The 23,484-nt window shown below is 35.9% G+C and overlaps 2 protein-coding genes across 2 annotated transcripts; one reads left to right on the forward strand and one right to left on the reverse strand.

Moving 5' to 3' along the window:
- Positions 1 to 391: 391 nt before the first annotated feature.
- Positions 392 to 13,224, forward strand: chmp2ba (charged multivesicular body protein 2Ba). Its single transcript, XM_053626916.1, has 6 exons — positions 392 to 951; positions 5,038 to 5,129; positions 9,019 to 9,213; positions 10,472 to 10,574; positions 10,979 to 11,085; positions 11,463 to 13,224. Exons 1-6 carry the CDS (start codon positions 918 to 920, stop codon positions 11,574 to 11,576), a joined length of 645 nt encoding a protein of 214 aa, XP_053482891.1. The 5' UTR covers positions 392 to 917; the 3' UTR covers positions 11,577 to 13,224.
- Positions 13,225 to 14,286: 1,062 nt separating this feature from the next.
- On the reverse strand, positions 14,287 to 21,506 carry pou1f1 (POU class 1 homeobox 1). The gene is made up of 7 exons (XM_053626918.1): positions 21,153 to 21,506; positions 17,634 to 17,783; positions 17,381 to 17,476; positions 16,056 to 16,301; positions 15,271 to 15,519; positions 14,990 to 15,050; positions 14,287 to 14,900 (listed from the first exon to the last, which is right to left on the reverse strand). Exons 1-7 carry the CDS (start codon positions 21,292 to 21,294, stop codon positions 14,687 to 14,689), a joined length of 1,158 nt encoding a protein of 385 aa, XP_053482893.1. The 5' UTR covers positions 21,295 to 21,506; the 3' UTR covers positions 14,287 to 14,686.
- Positions 21,507 to 23,484: the final 1,978 nt, after the last annotated feature.

The raw sequence follows: 23,484 nt of genomic DNA on the forward strand, positions 1-23,484 counted from the left end.
AGGCTTTATACACGCTCAGTGAGCGACCACGTAATGAAAGCAGGGTTGCCAGGTTAACCAAAACTAAATGTCGAGCTCAAAAAAAGTCAAAACCCGAACATCGGAGGCTGAAACTAAACTAGCTCAAAATAATTCTTAAGTGTCCAAACACGGACGTTTGAAGCAACCGGCTAAAATAGCAATAAATAATAATAATAATAATAATAATAATAATAATAATAAAAACCCACATCAACACAAATTTATAAAACAATATTTTTTTTCTAAATAAATAGGCTAATTGTTGGGTGTCATAAACAATTAAGTAATAATTCATTATATTATCATAAATAATTATTTTATTATGAATAATTAATCACAACAATCAGTAATCTAGCTACAACATTTCTACAACCTATACCGAATGATTAATTACAACAATTACAAACAAACAAACAAACAAACAAACAAATACAGGCACCGAGTAAATAAAGTCACCAAGCATTCACCACCCAAATCAGTATAATTTTATATGACAATTATTTTTAATTTCCTACAGCTTGTTCCAAGTTGTTAAATAGCCTATTCAAAGTACTTTTAAAATTACCCCCACTCCTTTTAACTTTCACCCACAACCGCATTTTCACGTAACAGTAAAACCGCGAATCTGGCAACGCTGTGTATTAGAGAGTCCCTCCTCCTCAGTCAACGGTCTACAGCGCCCTCTAGATCGCGTGGTAGGAAGAGCGCGTGAGCTTCGAGGTGACGTCAGAGGCGCACGGACTCAGTGCAGTCATGTGTAGGGAAAGTCAGCTCGCTTTAGAGATAACAAACACGGAAATCAGGACTTTTGACTAGGCACACAGAGGGGCTGAGATCCCACATTAAATTTCATCTTAGTCATAGGTTAGTTAGTTTTAAACGTCCATCGAGTCGTCATGGCGTCTCTGTTTAAGAAGAAGACTGTCGACGGTAAGTTAGTTTTTAAAAATGTATTTATTTATTTAACTGTTGCTGATTAATTCATACTTTTTTTTTGCATCTGTTTGGTGCCTTTCACAGTTTCTCCATTCAAACCTGCCACACGTGCTAGTTAAGGAATTCATGTTCTACCGGTTCTCCTAACTTGGGTAACACCAGCAGCTTTAAGGAAGATTATTAAAATTTTGTGATCCCTCTGTTTGAAGGAGCAATATGGGGAGAATCATGTTAGCAATAATAATAAAACTACTACTACTAATAATCATTATCATCATCATCATCCCAAATTATAAACACTTAATGTGTTTTTATAAATGAATAATTTTACTTAATTATAATCTAATTTATGTGTGTGGAAAGAGCCCTTAGTCCAGTCTATCTTCAATTAGTTCCTAAGGGTGATTTATTTAACGGGAGACCCATGTTAATAATAATAATAATAATGATGATGATGATGATAATTACTGATAATGATTTTTTTTTTTTAAACTAAGAACTTTTTTAGAAATATATTCTGAGTAATGTTAATTAGTACGTTTAGCAGTGGTACAGAATTTGAATAACTCACCTGACCAGTAACGGCTCACTCAGTCTGTGTACTCTATGTACCATACTGCAGTTGACTGAGGTAAAGCTTACAATATTCGAGTGTAATTCAGGGTACCTGGTTCAGTCTGAGGGATCCTACTCTTAATGCTTGTTGGAGACAGAATAAGTGCTTAGTTCATGGCTTTATTCATGGCTTTTATAGCCTATACCTTTCTTTTCCTCACAGTGGTGTTATATCAGCTTCCTTTCAGTTCATGGCATTAGACTGCTGCAGTTGGCTGTATTCATATGGTCTATTTTCTTTTATATTGCAGATATCTACACACACATATATATTTCTTTTTGCAGAAATGTCTGCTAGAAACACTCTTCACCGTATTACTGTGAACTATTCTGGCTCCCATTCAAATAGCTGTCAAAAAAAAATTCATAATTAATTTCTGTCATTCAAATGTATCCAAAAGTGTATACATGCAGCCCCCCCCCCCCCCATTTATTGTACATTTCCTTGTATCTGTGCTAAACCATAACAGAAATATTGTAATTGAATAACTCACCTGAGCACTAACATCTCACTCCATACATACATAATGTACATAGTGTACATAATGTAACATGCTGCACTTGACTGAGGTAAAGTGTACAGTATTTGACTATAATTTAAGGTACCTGTATTAACAAGCCATTTAACATATTGACTTCGTTTAATGAGGTACATCAAAAAACAATTTAGTTGGAGGGATCCTGCTCTTAATGCTTGATGGAGCCAGACTAAGTGCTTATTTCATGGCTACATTATTCAAGGCTTTTATAGCCTATACTTTTCTTTTCCTTCCAGTATGTTAAATCAACTTCATATCAATGTATGGCACTAGACCACTGAAGTTGACTGTATTTATATGTATAATTTTCTTTATAGTGCAGATATCTATTTGCCAAAAATGTGTGATAGAAACCTTCTTCTGGCTCCCATTCAAATAGCTTTCATCCAATCATTAATAATTGATTCCTGTTATTAAAGTGTGTCCAAAAGCGTGTGTGTATAATGTGAGATATATATACTATAAAATCAAATCTTCCATGCTTTACGGTTTTGCCATTTATTGTACATTTCCTTAACATTTGTGGTATGTGAGCTAAACCATAGCAGATATGAAGCCCTATCTACACTTCACAATATTTCATGTAATAAAAACCGTTTAATAGAATAATTTGTGCGTAGACTTTCGACAGGTTTAACAGATCACTGTTGTAAGTAAAAATATGCATGAATTAAAATACATAAACACAAGAAATAATTATTCATACTTGCATGTCAGATGTATTCCTCTGTCATTGCTGTTCCATGATGTATTTCTCAGGTTCAAGTCCTAGTTTTAATTGGCATTAGTGCCATTTTAACACAGTATTAACACAGTGTTAGTGCAGCGCCAGCGTGCCAAACTGTCCTCTACCTTACTTTGAGATGGCACAGTTGGTTTGTCTTCTCGACTTGCGTGGACGACATCCCACCCTCTAATACGTTTCGATATACGTCACCTTTTACGTAGCGTATTAGTCATTAACAGTTACTTTGCCAGTTTTGAGTGACAAATTGGTAAGAAACATTTGTAAAAGTTATTGTGTAATTTTATTTATCCATTTAAAATAAGAATATTTTAATTGTTTTTTTTTATTGGATTTGTTTGATTTTTAATTTTTTAAATATTTTTTAAACCTTTTTTCTTAAAAAAAAGGTTTTCACATTAATTTGGGTATTGTTATTAATATTAATATTATTATTATTGTTGTTTATTTATTTATTTATTCTGTAGTTTGTTATTATTATTATTAATTGTTATTATTATATATTTGTTTGTTTGATGCGTCTAATTTTTCTTTTCTTTTCATTTCCTGCATTTTTTGTTTTATCTGCTTAGTAGAGGAACTTGTATCATAATATCATTGTCATTCATGAGAAGTGTATGTGTTGGACTGTAATATCCCTATGGGCAGTGGGCTCCCTTTTCTGGTACCTGAAGTGTGTGAGCGTGGATGTCTGTTAAATGGTGGATGGAGGTTAACTTTTACACTATAAAAAATGTCTGGTTTGCCTCCAGACAAACTCACCACAGCTTTGGTTCATGTTTCCCTTTCCCCCTGTCGCATATAAATGCTTGAATGTTTTACTCAAGGCAATATTCTGATTTAGTAATCACTTTTTTGTTCATGTCGGCTGTCTTATGGGCTAAATGGGCTTCTTTTTAAAGCAAATTATGCAGGATTTTTTATGTACCCAAGTGTTGTTAGTGCAGTTAGTTTACAGTCATTCTATATGGTAATTTACTTCAAGATTTTATTTTATTTTAATAATATCAAATATATCAAACACTTGGTGTTCTACAGATGATTTTGATTCTCCTTTCGGAGACTGTGATACTGGAGTGTTTCTGCACTAATAACCCTGTGAATTTGGCTCACCAGTATGAATTGTGGCCACCATTCAAATTAGTAATCCCAGTGTTTTAGGAGTGAGAAGATCTTCCAGTTAAAGATGTGTTTTAGTGGTAAAATTTTTAGGATAAAATTTTGAAATTTCTTTTGGGAGAATACCCTGATTTTGGAGGTGCCCTATTATAGTGTTAAAGAAAAGCGTATGCTGATTTATATGGCTTTAACTCCAATTGAATAAAACAGACCCAATGTTACATGCTCCAGAAGACTTTGGAATTCTTGTATCTTTTGCCATGCGTTGAATCATGTATGTTTATTTAGCCAAGTAAAGACAAAGTTCACCTTTTGAAAATTGCACTGTGATTGTTTGAAACAGCCGATAGTCTCTGATAAGAAAGTTGGTACTCAATAAAAAAAAGGAAATCTGAACCACAGCTGGGGTGTCATGGTCTGAAGTCTCTATAAAAATGTAGATCCAATAACAGAAAGACCATGCCTCAATGGGACTGAAGCTAGAAAGTAATAACGCTGCTTTCCCATGTGATCACAACTAATTAACTCATTTTATATCAGGTTGAATCATTGAACAGTTGTGTACAACAATCTTTTGAGCATGTAGTAGAGGGCCAATCTTCATGTCTAGTTCCAATCCCCATTTCTCTGTAGGCAAAATGTAAACAAGGAAAATAAACAAGGAAAATACTGTAAACAAGGAAAATACTGAATTAATTTCAGTGTGTTCTTGTGGTATGGCCCACAATAAGATGTATTTTAATCTGATGAATGAATGGAGAATCAAAGAACTGCATCTTTAAGAGGTGCAGTTTGATTCCATAAACCACATTAATTCCATACATTTTGTTGGCACAAAGTCACACCTTTGCCGTGCTCCTTTTTGAACAACTTAAAATCAGATTTCGTACAATGCTTTCTGAGCACGAATCTGCTGTCAGTATTGCACTGTGGTTGGAATTGCCTTAGTAGCCTACATAGTGGTCCACACATGCAAAGGATCAAAGTTTCGGCTCAATGAACTATAACTGGATTTTCAAGGGAGATTTATTGTATGTTCCTCCTCATCCTCTTCTGCCACAGATATCATCAAAGAGCAGACTAAAGAGCTGAGAGGCACACAGAGACAAATCACCAGAGACCGTGCTGCTTTGGAGAAACAAGAGAAGCAAATGGTAAGTGGAAAAGAAAAATGGCATGTATGCGTGCAAAAATTATTTCCTAAATTCATGTTTTCACTTGAACTGTACAGAGCACTTGCAGTAATTTCAGTAAAGTGTTGTCTGTTATGCTTGTGATTTATTGCTGAAACAAGTAAATTAGATAGTCTAAATGGCACTAATAGGAGGAATGTTCTTGCTAAAACACCTGAGGGCTGAGGAAAAAGAGAGTGCTAGTCTGCATTATAACCTCTGAATAATGTATTTCCCCTCAATTTTACCATATTTTAATCATTAAATTAAGGAACTGATCTGGCTTTTTAGTAAACATAGAAATCTGAATATAATTGACTCCCAGGAAGTTATATGGATATGTAATATCCTTTTAATATCCTAAAATCCTTTTTATTCTAATTAAGAAAGTTCTCCGTTGGAAGACTTAGAAAGATGTCTAAAGTGAGCTTTTTTGCAGAAGTGTAGCACATTTTTTGTGTCTCTCCAAAGGCAAACAAACTATTAAATAATAGCACACTGTCATTTGGCAGCTCGATGCAAAGTTTGCAGTGCAGCTTAGTTTACCATATCTTATGATAGTGGATCTACTGTCAGACTGTAGACAGGAGACTGTACTGCTTTAGACATCAGTCTGTCACTTTTGCTTCAGCTCTTAGACTCTAAGCACGGCCTAGTGGCTGACACAGCAATAAAACATCCCTAATAAGTTGCATTCCACTGCTCCAATTTCACTCCACCAAACAACATTAATAATCACCATGACAAGATCAGATTCTCATAAACAGTAAGTTTCTATAGTAAAATTCCCCCTTTTCAACCAGGAAGAGTGACACCATACTAATGAATCATCTGTCATGTATACAAAGGGCACATTTTTTTTATGCTGAAGTAGGAAGATGCATTGTATGTGTTTATCAATGCTGCATTCAGGCTGTTATTTTGTGAAAGAGAGTGAGAGATGGCAAGCACCTGTTTCAGTGTACACAAAGCCAGTGTGAGTTTCAGCACTTCAGAAACACTAGTCATGTGAAAAAAAAAAAAATAAGTACACGCCATGGAATTAATTTAATAATTTTTTTTTAAACATATTTGGACAAGCAAACATTTGATCCTCTTTGAAACAGTGCCTATTAATAAAAGTGACACTCTATTAAAGGACACATACAATTGACATTTTTTAGTAATTAAAAAAAACAATCACTTTGAAAGTCACATGGAAAAAGTAAGTATACCGCTACATTTATGACACCTTAAAATCCATAAAATTAGAATCAGATGTTCAAGATTGGGGGCCAGTGATTAGAACCTGCTTAGTGAGTGCAGGTGGAACCTGTCTTATTTATATCTAGAGTCTGGTGTTCTCTTTGTTATTGAGGTGTGTGGTGTCAACATGCCAAGATTTAAAGGGTTTTCTAAAGGCCTTCAGAAAAAAACTTGTGGATGCCTGTGAGTCTGGCAAGGGATTAAAAAAGATCTCCACATTATTTGAAATACATCATTCTACTGTAAGGAAAATAATTTACAAATGGTGCAGATTTCAAATCACTGCCAATTTGTCCAGGACTGGCCGTCCCAGCAAATTCAGCCCAAGAACAGACCGTCTGATGCAAAAAGAATTCTCCAAGAACCCCAAAATTTCATCAAAGGATCTGCTGGTAAGTCTTGTAACTGTTGGTGTCAAAGTGCATGTATCTACAATCAGAAAGAGATTGCACAAATTTGACCTGCATGGGAGGCGTGCCAGGAATAAGCTTTTGCTGTCTAAAAAGAACATTAGAGCAAGACTACAGTTTGCCAATGAGCATATAAGCAAAGTCCCGGCCTTTTGGAATAATGTGCTCAGGACAGACAAGTCAAAGAGAGCGCTGTTTGGCCACAGTAACAGCAGACATGTTTGGCGCTGACCAAAGACAGCTTTTCAGGAGAAGCACCTCATACCAACTGTGAAGCACAGTGGAGGAAATGTTATGGTTTGGGGTTGCTTTGTTCCCACAGGTAATGGACAGCTTGCATTCATTGATTCAAGTATGAATTCTGCATCATATCAAAGAGTGCTTGAAGATAATGTGAGACCATCTGTCCAAAAGTTGAATTGGAACTGAAAGTGGGCCTTTTAACAGGATAATAATCCTAAGCGCACTTGCAAATCCACCAAAGAATGGCTCAAAAAGAAGAAATAGAGGGTTCTGGAATGGCCTAGTCAAAACCCGGATTTCAATCCCATTGAAATGTTGTGGGGGGATTTGAAACAGGCAGTACATGCAAGAAAACCCTCAAACATCTTGCAACTGAAAGAATATCACATGGCAGAGTGGTCAGAAATTCCAGCAAGCCAATGTCAGAGACTGGTGAACAATTATGCAAAACACCTACAAGAAGTTATTTCTGCCAAAAAGGGCAATACTAGCTTCTGAGGCCAAGGGTGTACTTACTTTTTCCACAGGAGAATATCACATCTATTTATAGTTCTATTGAATAAATGATTGAAAAAGCTATTTTCCTTGTGGTTTTGTTCAAGTATATCAACTTTATTAATAGGCACTGTTTCAAAGATGATCAAATGTTTGCTTTCCAAAAAATTTCCAATTTTTTCACATGACTGTATATGTTGAATTTTTGACAAACAGTAGCCAAAAATTATATATCCTATACTACAAAACAACATCTCGGTATAAAAAAATGGTAGGTAAGAATGGTATAATTGCTCTTTGGTATTAGTGAATTATTTATTAATAATTAACACTTCCATAATACACACCTAATGTGTGTATGCAGTGTTTTGTTTTGTTTAAGTCTCCAAAATAATGAAAAACCTTTGTCTAATTATGTTGGTCAATTATAATGACCAGAACATTCCTCAGACCAAGTAATGTGAAGAAAGAAAGACTAGGGTTTAATGACTATCCATAAATCTGCAGTACTGTGCAAAAGTCTTCTATTTTTTTTTAAATATATGTTTGGCATTATATATTTCTCAAAATCTTTTGTATGTCAGTAGAGAAAGCAACAAATTACACAACAGATCATTTTTCAGACAAACAAACATAATGAAGGCTGCATACAAAAAAATGACGCAAGTGTGACAGTCAAAGACTTCACAAGAACTTTGGCAGATGCTCCAAGATGCTCAGTTAAACTTCCCAGATAATTAACTTATAAAACTGCACAAAGTATACCTGAGACTAATAATAATAAAAAAGTAAAGGGTTGTCAATACAATACAAATATTGACGTTGTTTAGTTTACTACTGTTTACTGCTCTTTATATTATATTTCTTATGAAGTTATTATAAACTTTTAAAATGATTATATTGGAGTTTTTCAAATTACTTTATATTCAACTGTTTTTATAGAACACATGGCATGTACCATATATTTAAAACTGAATAGAAACAAGTTCTCAATTTTCTCATTGCTATTTAAAAAAACCCCAACATTAGCAGCACTGCTGTGCGTTTCACTTGGGTGGCGATCTGTCCTACACTTTTTGGAGGCAGATGTTTTATGAGCAATTTTGTTAATTTATTAACGAACACATGTGTGTATTCTAGTTAAAGCTGCTAATGTGCAGCTTTCCAGTAAACTGAGACTGTGGTGGTGTTGCAGGGCAGAGCTTGGTGTATACCTTCATTCTGCAGTAGAGCATTTGTCTAATGTCTAAAGTCCCTGGAGCCCTAATATGCTGCTTTTATTCACTTACTAACAGATGCTTACTTGAGAAGCTAAACTCAGCCATCAGCTTGGTGCATCAGCTTCCACAGTTTACCATCAAGCATAACTCTTGTTATAGGAACCATAGCTGGTATTGCTTTAAAGAGGCATTTCAGGTAGTCATATTTGGTAGGAAGTTATATTTAATTTACATTATACATCTATTTGCCCTCAACAGGAAATGGAAATAAAGAAAATGGCTAAAGCTGGAAACAGAGATGCCTGCAAGATCCTGGCTAAGCAGCTAGTCCAGCTGAGGAAGCAGAAGAACCGAACATATGCTGTGAGCTCCAAAGTGACCTCTATGTCCACACAAACAAAGGTCATGAACTCTCAAATGAAAATGGCTGGAGCTATGTCTACCACAGCCAAGGTAAGGCTGTTAATTTTTGGTGCCACTAGACTTCCCTAAGTTTAGGAATGATCCTGTTAACTTTATGTGATCATTGTTGGTGGGAAAACTTTAGGAAGGCTGCAGAAGCCCATACACAGCAGATACTGAGCTATAAAAGGATTCATAAGCAAGTGTAATTAGCACTAGTCTCTGGAGGAGACGAGGCAGCAGGCATGCAAATGAACTATTCCTGATACAGCGCTAGTAACAGACAAAAAACATGCATATCCTAAACCTACTGCAGGCAAGTCGTTGCCAACAGCTGTGGTAATTCAAGTTATAATAGTGTCTGTTAAATTGCTGCATTAAAAAAGCTTGTAGTTGGGTCTCAGAAGTGTGATTGCAGGCCACAATGTGGTGAGACACTGCCCCCTGGATGCCTTGGATAGCATGACTAGTGTGAGCCCTAAGCATGTACTTAAAAAATATATAAATAAATAAATAAAAAGCTCAAAGCAGGGCAATACTCTGAGCTACGAATAATGATATCGGACTCTTAGATGAAATTCTTAGACTCATGCAAGACTAGTGCATCTTATTTTGATGTCTAATATAATATCTGAAATTAAATTTGAAGTCAGACCTCTAGGGAATTTTATACATTGTTGTAAATTACTGTTAAAATTTTTCACAAATGATTTAGTCAGTATTCACAAGGGAAATTGCAGTATTGAAATAAGTATAGTATTGATAATCGTGATATTAATTAATAAGTGATATTAACTGAATTTAGTAGATGTTTTTCTCTTCTAGTTAATAGTTAAACTAGGCCACACTTTTACACACACACACACACACACACATGCGCGTATGCACACACTGTATCTTTCTGTGTGTCAGGAAGGAAGCTATTAATATTTACTTCCCTGACTGTTGATGTGGCCTGGGATTTGTAGTGTCATAATGAAGGCTTTGTGGAATAGCTGCTGTCAAAGACAGGGTCTGTAATGAGGACATGACAGAGATGATTTGTGTAAATAATTCTCTATAATCATAGGGCTTTTCCTGTTTTGTCTGCAGTGTCATTCTGCTGAATCCCCATAGGGACTTTAAAAAAGTCTGCTCTCAGCTCAACTTGTTTTATGTGTACTGTACTTACAACAGGATTTATGTCGAGCTACATTCAAAATGTATTCATCCATGCTGCAGCCTGTCTGTGATTATAATGTTTTATCCCTGTGTATCAAATGATACCATGCTATTTTTCTCTGAATCTGATTCATAGCATGTCTTTCAGACTATGCAGACTGTTAATAAAAAAATGGATCCAAAGAAGACTTTGCAGACGATGCAGGACTTCCAGAAAGAAAACCTGAAAATGGGGATGACTGAAGATATGAGTGAGAATTCATTATTTAATTCATTTATGAATTTAATGACCTGAAATTATGGTTTTTGTGGCATAAATGTATCTTCTACCAGCAGCACACATGAATCTTTTTAAGAACATCTCATCTCATCTGATTTCTGTGCTTGAATGTGAAAAACCCACTCCGTAATTATCATATAAATGAAATGCAGAAATAAATAAAAAAGCATACAAATGAATAAAAGAACAGACAAATAAATACTGAAACACAACAACAAATTAATGTGAATGCATAAATAAATATATACATTTTTAGCTTTTTGTTTTGAATTATGTTTGTAGTTATTTATTAGTGATTTAATTATATACCAATAAGACATACTCGTATTTAGTGAACTATAAATTACTAATAATGTTTTTTTTAAAAATCCTCAGTCAATGACACACTGGATGAAATCTTTAGTGAGTCAGGAGATGAAGAGGAATCTCAGGACATTGTGAACCAGGTGCTGGATGAAATTGGAATCGAAATTTCTGGAAAAGTATGAGACTCATTTACTCTCTATCTAAATTTCTGAGTAGTTTTCACCTGTCTCATATGGATCTTTTGGTGTTAAACATGGATTTTAGGTAGTTTAGGCAGATTTGTGGCTTCTGACTTTTCCTATGGTTTGTTGCTCACCCAATTCCATCAACTCAGACAGATGTATGATGTGCTCCCTTGGGCTCAAACGTAATCTATATATTACCTCCTTTCTTTCAGCTTTCTCTTTGTTAGTTCTTTCGAAAATAATGTGATTATTTAGTCTTGAAGTGTCTAGCTAATGTCAGACATTAATCTGAAGGACTGACACAGACAAGAAGCTGTATGGTTGTTGGTTGTTAAGCTGATGTGATTTTGCTGAATGGTGTTGCACAGATGGTGAGCGCCCCCTCAGCTGGAAAGAGTCTCCCCAGTGCATCAAAGGCCAAAACCGCTACCATTTCCGATGAGGACATTGAGAGGCAGCTGAAGGCCCTGGGAATGAATTGAAACTCTTTGCACTCTACACCTGTGCTCTCAGAGCCAAAGCAAAGGGCTTATACTAAAGCACACAAACACACACGACTTTACTGACTGTAGATACAGAGGGCCAAAGGGCTAGCTACTAAATCAGTTATGTAAAAATGTAATAATGATGTAGTTTGTAGGATTTGCTGTATATATCTAAAGAGCACAAGTGGTGTTGGGGTGAGTAAAGGAATGGACTTGTGAAGGTCTCAGAATGGGACCTTATTGTTAGCCTTTCAACATACCAAAAGACCAGCCTTCTCGAAATCAGTTGCAGCCCTAAAATTTAAGGCTTTAAGTCCAACAATCTAGCAGCATTGCATAATCCTAATACACTACAAAATGGAGTTATGACATAACTTTAGGTGTGGTCATAACTTTGGGAGAAAGACCACACCTAAAGCTCCATCTTCTTACTAGTTAACTTCCTATAAATCACCACATATCCCCATTTCTGCACTACTGACAGAGTTTCAGCATCTCCTAACTCCCTACTATTCAACAACTCCTACCCGTGTTGGGGGCCTTGGTGTCACCCAAGACGTCAGCCTAGAGTTCAAGGAGTTCTCCCTCATTTACAGTTCTGCAATCCATCTTCATGTCATTTAGCTGAGGGTATGGTTTGCACTCCCAAAAGCATGGTGTTATGGTTTTAGTGTACATAATATTAACTTTCTGGTCTTTATACCTATAAGTCTTTATACCTGTGCTGTTTTGTACTTTTGCAGATATGAGATGCTCATTTTCCAGTTTTTCTCTGTAGGTTCTCGACCATGAATATTGAAAGTAAGTTCAAGCTAAGGCTTTCTCACAATGAAATGAGTGGATTTGACATGCAGTTGGTAAGGATTTGGCAAGCATTTGTCTTGTTCATTGAAAAATCTTGCATTAAGATTTGTTGAATGCCATTATGATGAAATGGTCTTCATTACTGAATTAATTTGGAAGGCTGGTTGATGCATAGTCGTAATTAACATAATACCTACTGTAATTTAGATATGACTGCACTAGGACATACAAGTGATCCTGTCAGCAATAACGCAATTAGCTCAATATTAGCTCCACTAAGAGGTCTTTAATTAGACGCAGACACACAGGTGTTGAAGAAACACAAAACTGTAGCATCAGCTGCAGTTAATTATGTGGTCTAGTATTTGCTGAAGAACACTTTCATTATCACAGTCCACATATGCAGGTTAATTATGCTAAAGGCCTGTTACTGACCTGAGAATTCCCCTGTCATGGTCAAATTAGAGCCGTGTTTATAGATAAGAGAAAGAAGCTGTGAAAATTGCCAGGAAGGACGTCAGTGTTACTGCTGTAGTTCTCATGTTAATGAGTGAATACATCGTTAGCTGAAGGACATTTACATTTAAACGTCCCTACATTTGTCTACTGAATTGTACAAGTATGCAAAAGTCATTAAACTCTGGTGTAGTTTTAGTGCCAGTTGGAAAAGCAATACATCTCTCTACCGTTCTTTTTAACATTATGATTATCAGTATGTTTTAATATAATGTTTTGTTTGTTTATTTTATTATTTTTTAAATATAACTTATGTTAAATGTAGGTGAATAAAATTTTATGGATTCATTTGGTTTTGTAATGAATAAAAAAGAAAAACACCTTGTGCTGTGTTCTTTGTTTTCTACAAGTTACAAATGCATCAGAAAATATAGGAGTTTGTGTTGTTTATTTGTTTGTTTGTTTTTAAGAAATTGCAATGCATAAATGTACAAGTGCCAGGTTGTCCTTTTAGACCATTCTTAATTGCGTTAAATTATGCTTAATTGTTCATAATGACAAGGAAATATAATTTTTACATAAGGTCTTAATGAGTTTTTGCAGCATGACCTTGCTTAATTGAATTTCTGTAGAACTCATTAGTTTCAAAATAATTTAACAGTGTTTAAAATAATGGCTTATAAATAGTTTTAAGATGAATAGATTTGTGGAGAAAATCCACCACTGCAATTTATTTAAAAAATATTTTTTTATTATTCTGTATATACTGTATACTTAAATTTTCCCAGCAACAACGCACCATTCTAAAGTGTAAATTCAACTCTATAACTCAAATAAGCAATGTTTTGTTTATTGCAAGCCGTGACAGGATGCTGATGACGGTATAGATCATGATATTTCATGAATATGGGTGAGAAAGTCCTTTTGAATGTGTTCATACACGCAGGATTGTAGAACATTACAATAAATATTCCACAGTAAAACCAGTGGGGAGATAGAATAGCTATTGCTACTGCTCTATACACCTGGAGAAGTAAATTAATGTCTGCCTCCACACTTGGGACATATGCGTCCCCCACGAGTACGAGTGTGTGTGTGTGTGTGTGTGTGTGCGCGCGCACATGCTTTTTTATCTGCTAGTATGACTGTTGTGAATTGAGTACTACACTTAGTTTTTACTGCTGTTAATTGATCCCTTTGTTAATTATACAAGGTTTTTAATTATTTAAGGTATTAAGACCAGTGTGATTAGAATGAGAGCCTTTAAAAACTCACAGGATCATTACACTCACCATGAAGTCATCTTATGTGTTTTCATTGTCATTCACTTTTTATTATGTTACAGTGATTTATCAATAGGAAATCAGTATTTTACTGCCTTATTTGTAGATCAATTCAATATATTACATTTGAATTACTGCAAAAGACAGACCTGAATATATTAATTTAAATAACTTACTACATCGAAATGCTTCGTCACAAACTTGGATGAATCATTTGTTCATTCAAATAAAAGAAATAAATAATTAAAAATTAAACCTCACAATGAGTCAACGTGATGTGAAAATATTATGGCAACCCAACAGTATGCTAATGATATACAGCATTTCCTCTGCATATGTTCCATTAAATGGGTCACTTCTGTACAGGCAGAGCACTACATTCACTCCTGTTCACAAAACAGGGACTTTTTTCTCCCCGATACAATGTCAGTATGCACTATATGTAATACTCTGAACAAGACAATATTTCTCCATTCTCTATGACACAAAGTTACTTTGATTGTCTGAAGAGTTAAGAGGTAAATGGTCTAAGCCTGAGCAGAGTAGCTTTTTAACACATCATCATCATCTATCATGTCTACCTACAGTGTCTTTGGTGATGAAAGAGCTGTGATGTAGACTTGTCTTGACTCTTTTCTCCCTCTGTCTGCGATTGCAGAACCAAACACGCACCACCTCCTTCTCCAAATGGAGACCTTCTGCCATGCGCACAATCTCCTGTGAGGATGGCTTACTCTTCTCCACAAAATTCCTCTCCAATGCTTCCTTTGCCCCTAGACTGAGGAAGTGAATTAAAAATACATTTCTGGTGAACTGTATTTTAAAATAATGCAAGATCTCAGAGATTCACTTGCACTTGTATAGTACCTGATGGTAGTTCTTCGCTTCCGTTTGCGTTCTTGAAGTCCCATTTTGTCGTTAAATAATGCTGTGGAGAGAAAGGAAGTGTGGATACACACCTGAGCATGATACCTGATTTTTGTCAAATGCTTTTTGATAATAGTTGGGACCATACGTGCCTGGATATTTCACTCTTTTATATACTCACAGTATAGTCTAAACTTTTAAGAAGTTAGGATACAATAGTGGCATACTGTAATATATTATATTACATGTTTCAGTGTAAGCTGCTCTAGTTGATCACTCACCACCAGCCTGCTCAGCCTCCTCCAACCATTTGGCAAGTATGGACTTCAGCTTGCAAGCATTTTTGAAACTGAGCTGTAGATTCTCAAAGCGGCAGATGGTGGTCTGACTGAACTCAGAGCCGTGTACAGCTGCTAGAGCCTCTCCAACATTAGTCTGAGTGTAACCTGTGAGGTTTTTAACATATCCAACATTAGATTTATTTCTGCAATATTTTCTTGTATTAATGTCAACTTTGTCATTTTGTTCACCTCGTTTGAATCGGCAAATTTTTCTGGTTGCATAAGAATTAAATACTTTAGCAATCACAAATTGTATGCTGTTTATTATGCGAATAATATTTTTCCACATGTGAAAAATATATGACGGTACATTTCACCATGTTATGTGCTGAACTTACACTGTGAATTCAAGTAAACACATGTGACATCATGCGAATATGTGATCAAATTCACGTGAAAATAAATTGTCTGTAAGCTCACACATGAGAATACTAACAGATGAATTATCCTACATTTTAAAAACTAAGGTGAAAATAAATCATTTGTGTGTAAAAATTAAAACACATGCCCTACATTTGAAAAGTCCACTACATGTGACAAGTATGTGTCTAAATACCAGATGTGTTATGACTTTGTGACTATGTGAATTTTTAGGTCTACAACTGCAGAATAAACAAGCAAACAAACCTGAAAGCACAGATTCACTTTTGTATTATAACTTGATCTAACTGAAGTCTATATTATTACCACCATCTGTTAAAAACAACATAATGACTGGGACAAACCAAGTTTGATTCTGCGTAGTTTGAAGTCATTGGCAAATTTCTCGAGCTCACGAATCTGGGGTGAGTCCATGTCTGGTGGTTCCTCTGGGGCTCGACTCTTCCTCCTCAGCTCCTGTTTGATGTCTCCCAGGGTGGGCTCATCTGTGAATAGGGCCTGGGGCAGTGTAGAGAAACTGTGGGACAGAGTACACGAACCTCCAGCCAGACTGTGCTCAGGGAACTTATACAGACATGGAGCCAGGGCACCTTAGGGTTAGATGAAGTCAGAGACATTAGCAATGGTACAATGGTGTATTTGTATATTAACAACCGGTAAAGAAAAGGTGTATACGCATGTGTATTACACCATATTGAAGCCAAAGTCACTTGAAACCTAATACAAATGTTTATTCTAGTTGGCACAAAAAAAGGACTGTGCTTCCCCCTTGTGGATAGATTTGTAGCCTGCATCTTCACATTTCACAGTTTTAACAGTAGAAAAATCCTGGTTTAAATGTCAATTAAAAATAGCATGCTAGAAAATGCTTCATGTATAATTTTAATGTCTTTTGGGGGTTTGACAAAGACTTTTGGTGTGAAATATGGCCTTCCTTAAGTCAGGGGTTCTCAAACCTTTGTAGCCAGGGACTACAAACTGTAAAATAAATTCCACAGCTATATAATAATCCAGATTTATTCTAACAACATAATCCAACTCTCAATATAAGACTGAATATTTGACTATCTGCAATACTATTATGGCTATTTATTGGAGCCACAGAACGTTTTATTCCAGGACATTTCTCTGACCAAACATTATTATTATTATTATTATTATTATTATTATTATTATTATTATTATTATTTGTAAGCTTACTTGGTTGTTTTTGAGTTAGTGAGGTTGGGATTAAACTCACTAAATTCAAGGGGCCAGTCAAATATGCTACAGACTATTAGAAGTCAACCATAAATATAAGAGCTTTGATAATGGAAGGTTATAATTTCCACTGCTCCCTCTACTTCACAAACCTCAGACAACACTTCCAGAAGGACTGCACTATATTGTATATATCAGTCATATTATTCATGTATTTACCATAATATTAATCATCCCTGTAAACACTAGGGGGAAGCCTATTCACACTTCTCAATCCATATGATCCTAGAGTTTGTCCCATCTAAATAAACTGCAATTATACTGAATTTCTCATTTGGTACATCTCAAAGATGTATTTTGGATTTATATTGATCTATAGTGACCTTAGCAGATAGCACCATATTATACAACTCAAACAAAAGCAGAAAAAAGGGCTTGATGATGATATGTTCTGTCCTGAAGACTGTACCTTGAAGTGAGTTGGGTCCATTGACCATATTGTGTGGGACGCTACAAGTCTGCAGGATGCGTGTTTGAGAGATGCTGGCTGAGAGCATTTCCTGTGCTGGGGACAGAAAACCTATGCTGTCATCATCAAACAGTCACACTCACACTTGAAGAATAGCAATGATTGCTATCACTCAAAGCACTGAATCATGCTTTGAATGAAGGCTTCTGAAGAGTGCCCTGACGAAGGTGAACAGCGAGGCGACCCAACACACCTGCCATCATGCCGTAGGTGGTCTGCTGGTTGCTATAGTGACATGGAGGCATGGAGTAGTGCAGGCCGGCTGAGGCGTTGCTCAGGGCAGAAGTGGACAGATGCATGTGAGAGCGCTTGGACGACTGGACCAAGGGCAGGCCAGAGGGAACTGTGGAGAGGAGCACAGGACACACATGTAATCTTATCAGCCCTATCCAACAGACAAAATTATAAGAAGAATGACAGATGTGCCCCAGGGATTCTTGGGACTTAGATAAGGCCATCACATTGATTCCTTAGAACCATAAAAAAGAAAAAAAAAGAAAAAAAAGAAAAGAAAAAAGGCCATGCATATAATATATATTATGTGTTTGAGTTTCACAGTCAATATTTCACATTGTTAACATTTGTTATTTATCACTGATGCTTTTGTATCAGCAGTTGCCCTATAATGAAAAGACTTCAGAGAAAAACTACAATTTCTTTAGTACCAAAGAGCTCCAGCAGAGATTCTTGCTTTATTCTTGCTTTACTTATTCCCACTTCTGTTCAGTGAGTTTTCTCTGAAGTTTTCTGTACCCCATCTGCAGACTTTGAAATGAAACTTTGTTGAATTAAACCTCCCATCCATACTGTAATTATATAAAGAGATCTATCTATTCTTTTTATCTGTGCATGACAAGACACCAAATGATATACCAGCATGACAGCAGTTGTCAATACATTATTAGATAATCAGTTCTCTTCAAAATGTTCAGGGGTGCCTACGTGAATTCAGACTGAGGCAAGTGAATAATTGTGTGCTGGGTGAAATAACATAAGTGGTGCATTATACTGTTAAAGCAATTGTGCTTGAGTGCTAGGATTTATTGTGTGTAGCAATGAGTGGGAGAAAAACATTACAGTTCAGTGAGCTTCTTAGGGACTTTTAATCAAAGCTGTCTCACATGCAAGTCACTGATGCAAAAAACAAATGCTAATTTAGCTATCAACATGTCAATGCAACTATATGTCTGGTTCTGTAATTGCTATGTGAAAACAGCAGCTGTGCAAACTGAGCTTGTTATTTTTACTTATTTAAATCAATTGAAACAAATTCTCCACATGCTAAGTTACACACACATACAGAAACACAACACAGCCCATTTTCATTAGACATCACTGTACAGCTGTTGCCTTGTCAAAAAAAAAGCAAATATTAGGCTTTTCACTGTGGAATATTGGAGCCAAACTAGATAGTGTGGGTAAATGGAAAAGCACTTGAGTGAATGAATACACTTAAAAGAAGCAATATTCTCTCAATATTCTTCCTAGTGTCAGAGCTGTTGCTAGTGGGGTAAAAGGTGGTGACAATTATAGGGGACCCCACTGCCCAGGGGGCCCAATAAATCCAGTAGTTATGTTATATAGGCCTCAACTATATGATTAATTATAGTATATATATTACAGCTTCAGCTTGAGTTCAGCTGGAGTTTAATGAAAACCACAAAAAACATTTTGTGAAATTTCGTGAAAGAAGTTTATCCAAATATTTCCTTTCCCCTCCCTAAAAATGGTTATTAATTATTCTGATGTTTATTAATTATTTCATCTCAGTCAGTGACAAACAGCAGAGGGACCCAAAAAAATTGTAAGTCAGCTAGTGAAAGTCACCAATCACAGTTGAGGCTGTTCTGAGAATAGCTGAAGTTAGAAGTAAAGTTGAAGTAAAGTGGAAGAACTGGAGACTAAGTGATAAAAAAACATGAATCTCGGTACCAGAAATGTACTGAAAAGGAGGAGAGGGAGGCCAAGAGAACTGCTAGATCACAGTCTATCAAGACCTTTAACAAGACAGGTTAGTGCACTGTAATCAATGTGATGGGATGCCATGCCCTGATCATTTCGCTGCCCGCCCGCGGGCCCCTGCCATTATCGTCCCATTTTCTCCGTACTGTACTGGCACGCACTGGCCGAACGATTACGCGGTCAAAGTCCCCGTCTTTTTGTGCTATTATGTAAATAGATTTGTTTTGTATAACACACAGAAAAATGGATATGTGTTTAACAAGGATTACAGACCTGCCGGCTGCTGATGTGATATGTTTTAAGATAACAATACTGTCAAGAAAATGAGAATATAACTAATTTCTCTTGGATGGATACATTTATTAGCTTTTTTAGATAATATATTATGCAGTAGCACATTAATCTAATAAAAAAATCAAGACAATGAGTAATTTAAGTGGTTTTATTTGACTGCATTCTTTTCAATTTCTGAATGTTTACTTCAGCTATTAGACACCAGACTGATTGGAAAGACTTTTTTATTATACTGCTGGTACTTTTTTTATGTTTTATTTGATTAATGTAATAAATAATGTTATTATGTTATTAGTTTGTTTTAAATAATTGATTAAGCACTTTAAACAATGTTTAAATAAAAAGTTATTAACAGCTTAATGACATTGATTTGATATAATATTTATATACACATTTACCTTTTGAAATAAAAGTGTTTACAACAACATTACCATGTTCTGCTATAAGTAATTAGAAAGTGATATGATATTACACTTTTAAACTATATGATATGGGTGGAGGGTGGTGGGGTCCACATGAATAATTTTTCTGGGAAATCCCTAGCTATGGCCCTGTGTAGCATTATTCCTGCACTATGTAAGGGGTCGCTTCAGCGGATCATTGGTCTGCATATTTGATTTGGCACAGGTTTTACACCAGATGCCCTTCCTGTTGCAACACTCCCATTTTATCCCGGCTTGGGAAAGACACTGAGTACAACCCCCTGTGGCTGGGGTTCCCTGCCCAGGAATCAAACCCAGGCTGCGGTGGTGAGAGTATGGGATCCTTAGCCAGTGGACCACCAGAGAACTGCAATAGCTCAACTAAGCAATAGTTCAATAGCTTCAACTCTCTGAAATCAAGTCTGAGCTTAAATCTGAAATACATTTACATTTTGGTAACTGGGGGGGCGGGGGGCAGGGGACAAAGAGAATGAGTAAAGTAGAATAGAGTTTGTGGTGTTGCTGGAAAGGTCATGACTTCAATGTAAGTGCAAGACAGAGTGATTGAAAGATGTGTAAACAGTAATACTGGAGAATCTCTGTGCTATAGAAAAACACTGACCTCACATACCAAGCCCTAATCACTTCTCTGTCTCTATCTCTCTCTCTCTCTCACTCTCAGACAGCTGTCTCCATACAGAACCTCTGTCTGCTCTGAGATCTATTTATAACAAGCCTCTTCATCTTCACTACTTATGAGTATTTCAAGACAAATTACTGGTCAATCAGCGAGGACAACCGCTGTGTGAATGCTACTTTGCAGAAAAGCTATCACTTAAATGACTGAATTAAATCACAGTGTCAGCAGCATTGCCAACAGTAGACCAGAAATGCATCAACTGGCAAAGTCACCTCAGTGGTTTTGTAATTGCCTGTAGATTGTGCTGACAGATGTCAGAACTCTCATCACTGTACATTCCTCTATTTCAGTCTAAGATAAATGAGGCAAGTCTGCTAAATGGAGGTGCAGTTACCTGGAGGCACAATGTTGGTGGTGTGGCTGGTGACGGGAAGGCAGTCAGCAGTTCCAGCATGGTGCATAAGCAGAGGCAGAGCAGCTGAATCGCCACTCAAAGCGCTGAAAGAGTCAGTACTGCTGAAGGCCTGGCAGCTCATGTCTCTCTGTCTATCTCTGTCCTGATGTCTCTGTGGTCACCTACACTGCCAGTACAGGCCAACTGTGTGACACATGCATGGCGTGTACAGGTATTTATACCAGGTTCTCCTACCAGGTTTGCTCATCCATGTTAATGCTTCCCTTCCCAGGGCTACACCAGGCCTCCGCAGCCTCCCAGAGCAAAAGCACACTAATTAGGGCAAAAAGGGGTAACTTGATACCACCCCCCCATTTCCACTGTCCACGAGGGTTTCAGTTAATGCCTACCACTGCTTACACAAATCCACTGTCATTGTTTATAGGCTAAAAATGTATGAAGGACAGCCAATTATAAAATGCTGCACAAAGGATTAGATGTTGTTTATATATATATATATATATATATATATATATATATATATATATAATGTATGTATGTATGTATGTATATGAAAAGAAAGAAAATACATGAATAGAAATTAGAATAAGTATGTAAGTGTGTCATAAATGATTTACAAGATTTAAAAATCAAAGTGGCAAATTATTATTATTATTATTAATAATAATAATAATAATAATAATAATAACTTGCATTGTCTTAGGTAGTATATAAATATATATTTTACAATATATATTTTACAAGCACTATGCAATTAATTAGCACACAAAACTTTATATGAGACATACTGTTTTATGAATCACCTTTAGTTTTCAGTCAGTGAAAAACTGTTTATATTTTATGCTTTACATCTGGCACTTTTAGAAACACAGCTACAGGGAATCTTTCTGCAGTAAAAATAACCAATTCTGAAACATGGTTTATCTAGGCTTTTTATGTGTATACCATGCCAGCTGGTAAGTGAGGATTACCCTTGAGATGACTGCAATTGAGATAGTCCATTTGTGTAATTGTTAAAAGCACGTTTGAGCTGCCCTGATTAGGCCTCATCCTGATGTCTTGACTTGTTCTACTTGTGATCATTTTACTCTCCGTGCTTAAGTGAGCAGGTGAATGGTCCTCCAAGATTTACGGCCACCCACAACTGATAAACAGTTGATGTGCAGCTCTTCAGAGTCTTTGTGTTTGACAGTGATGTGTATTGTCAGCATGTAATCGCATATTGGTAAATGCTCATCTTTATGCACTTTAGGATTTTTGCACTTAGTGAAAATGAAATGATGTACTGATTTTTTACATTACACCTGCATTTAAACTTACTTGCATCTCACTGTCTAAAATGTGTTATTTTCCCCCCATATCTCTATGGCCAGATAAAGCATTGATACCATCCAAAGTCCTCAAAAGCTATTTGCAAAATTGTCAGATAAAAAAAAAAATCTTACTAATTAATAGAGAAATACTTTTTGTTTTTTTTTAAAACTGTAAAATGTATTCTGTCAAGGCAATACAGTTAATCATGAAGGCAAAATGTGTTTATTTTGGTAGTTAAAAGGCTTTGCTATATCGTATACTGCATCTTTGTCACTAAAAGATTATGATATTATGTTGCTGCCAAAATTGACAACAAGGAATACTGAGTAATAATAAGTCTAGCCACCCATTTTTAGTTAGTTAAATTAACTATGTATGGAAAAAATAGTACTCTAAAAACTTGTTCTAATCCCTTTGTGCAAAAGGAGGGCAAAGTAAAAGCATAAATAAATAATAATTAGTGCTTTCTTGAATATATACATACAGTATAGACGGGTCTATACTGTATATATTAGTTAATGTAGCATGCATATGTTGTGACTTTCAAGACTCAGGGGATTAGACTTAAGAGCAGAATTTTAAAATATATTAGTAATATTACATGTTCATATTTAGCCTTACAGTTTATGATATTGTACACAATTCACGCAATTCTTTGCAAAAACAAAAATTATTGTGTGACTAAGTACACATTGCATTTGAATTTTTGACCTTGAATTTGTTTAAGACCACTGGCATTGTCTTACATCCAACGTCGATAGTGCATTTTTAACCTTCGCCTGAAGTTTGTCAAAAATTCCTAAAAATTTTCACCCAGAAAGTACATAACATTAAGACATCTATTTGGCCTTCAAATTCGTCCACTATATTTTGTGGCAGGGCATCTGGGTGCTTTGACTGTTTTCATCCTGTGTCTGTGTCCCATTTGAGGGACATCGTCGCTAAAATGAAATGTTCAAGTTGTAAATAGGATGTGTTGCCTGCTCACGTCTGTAAA

The sequence above is a fragment of the Ictalurus furcatus genome, chromosome 6 (assembly GCF_023375685.1).
Source record: "Ictalurus furcatus strain D&B chromosome 6, Billie_1.0, whole genome shotgun sequence".
Lineage (NCBI taxonomy): Eukaryota > Metazoa > Chordata > Actinopteri > Siluriformes > Ictaluridae > Ictalurus > Ictalurus furcatus.

Coding starts and splice junctions, on each gene's coding strand:
- pou1f1 (XM_053626918.1), bottom strand. CDS start 21,294: ATGAGCTGCCAGGCCTTCAGCAGTACTGACTCTTTCAGCGCTTTGAGT. Junction 16,302..17,380: donor TGGACCCAACTCACTTCAAG/GTACAGTCTTCA, acceptor TCTAACCCTAAG/GTGCCCTGGCTCCATGTCTG. Junction 15,520..16,055: donor ACTACGCAGAATCAAACTTG/GTTTGTCCCAGT, acceptor GATTCAAACGAG/GTGAACAAAATGACAAAGTT.
- chmp2ba (XM_053626916.1), top strand. CDS start 918: ATGGCGTCTCTGTTTAAGAAGAAGACTGTCGACG. Junction 9,214..10,471: donor CTATGTCTACCACAGCCAAG/GTAAGGCTGTTA, acceptor CATGTCTTTCAG/ACTATGCAGACTGTTAATAA. Junction 11,086..11,462: donor GAATCGAAATTTCTGGAAAA/GTATGAGACTCA, acceptor GGTGTTGCACAG/ATGGTGAGCGCCCCCTCAGC.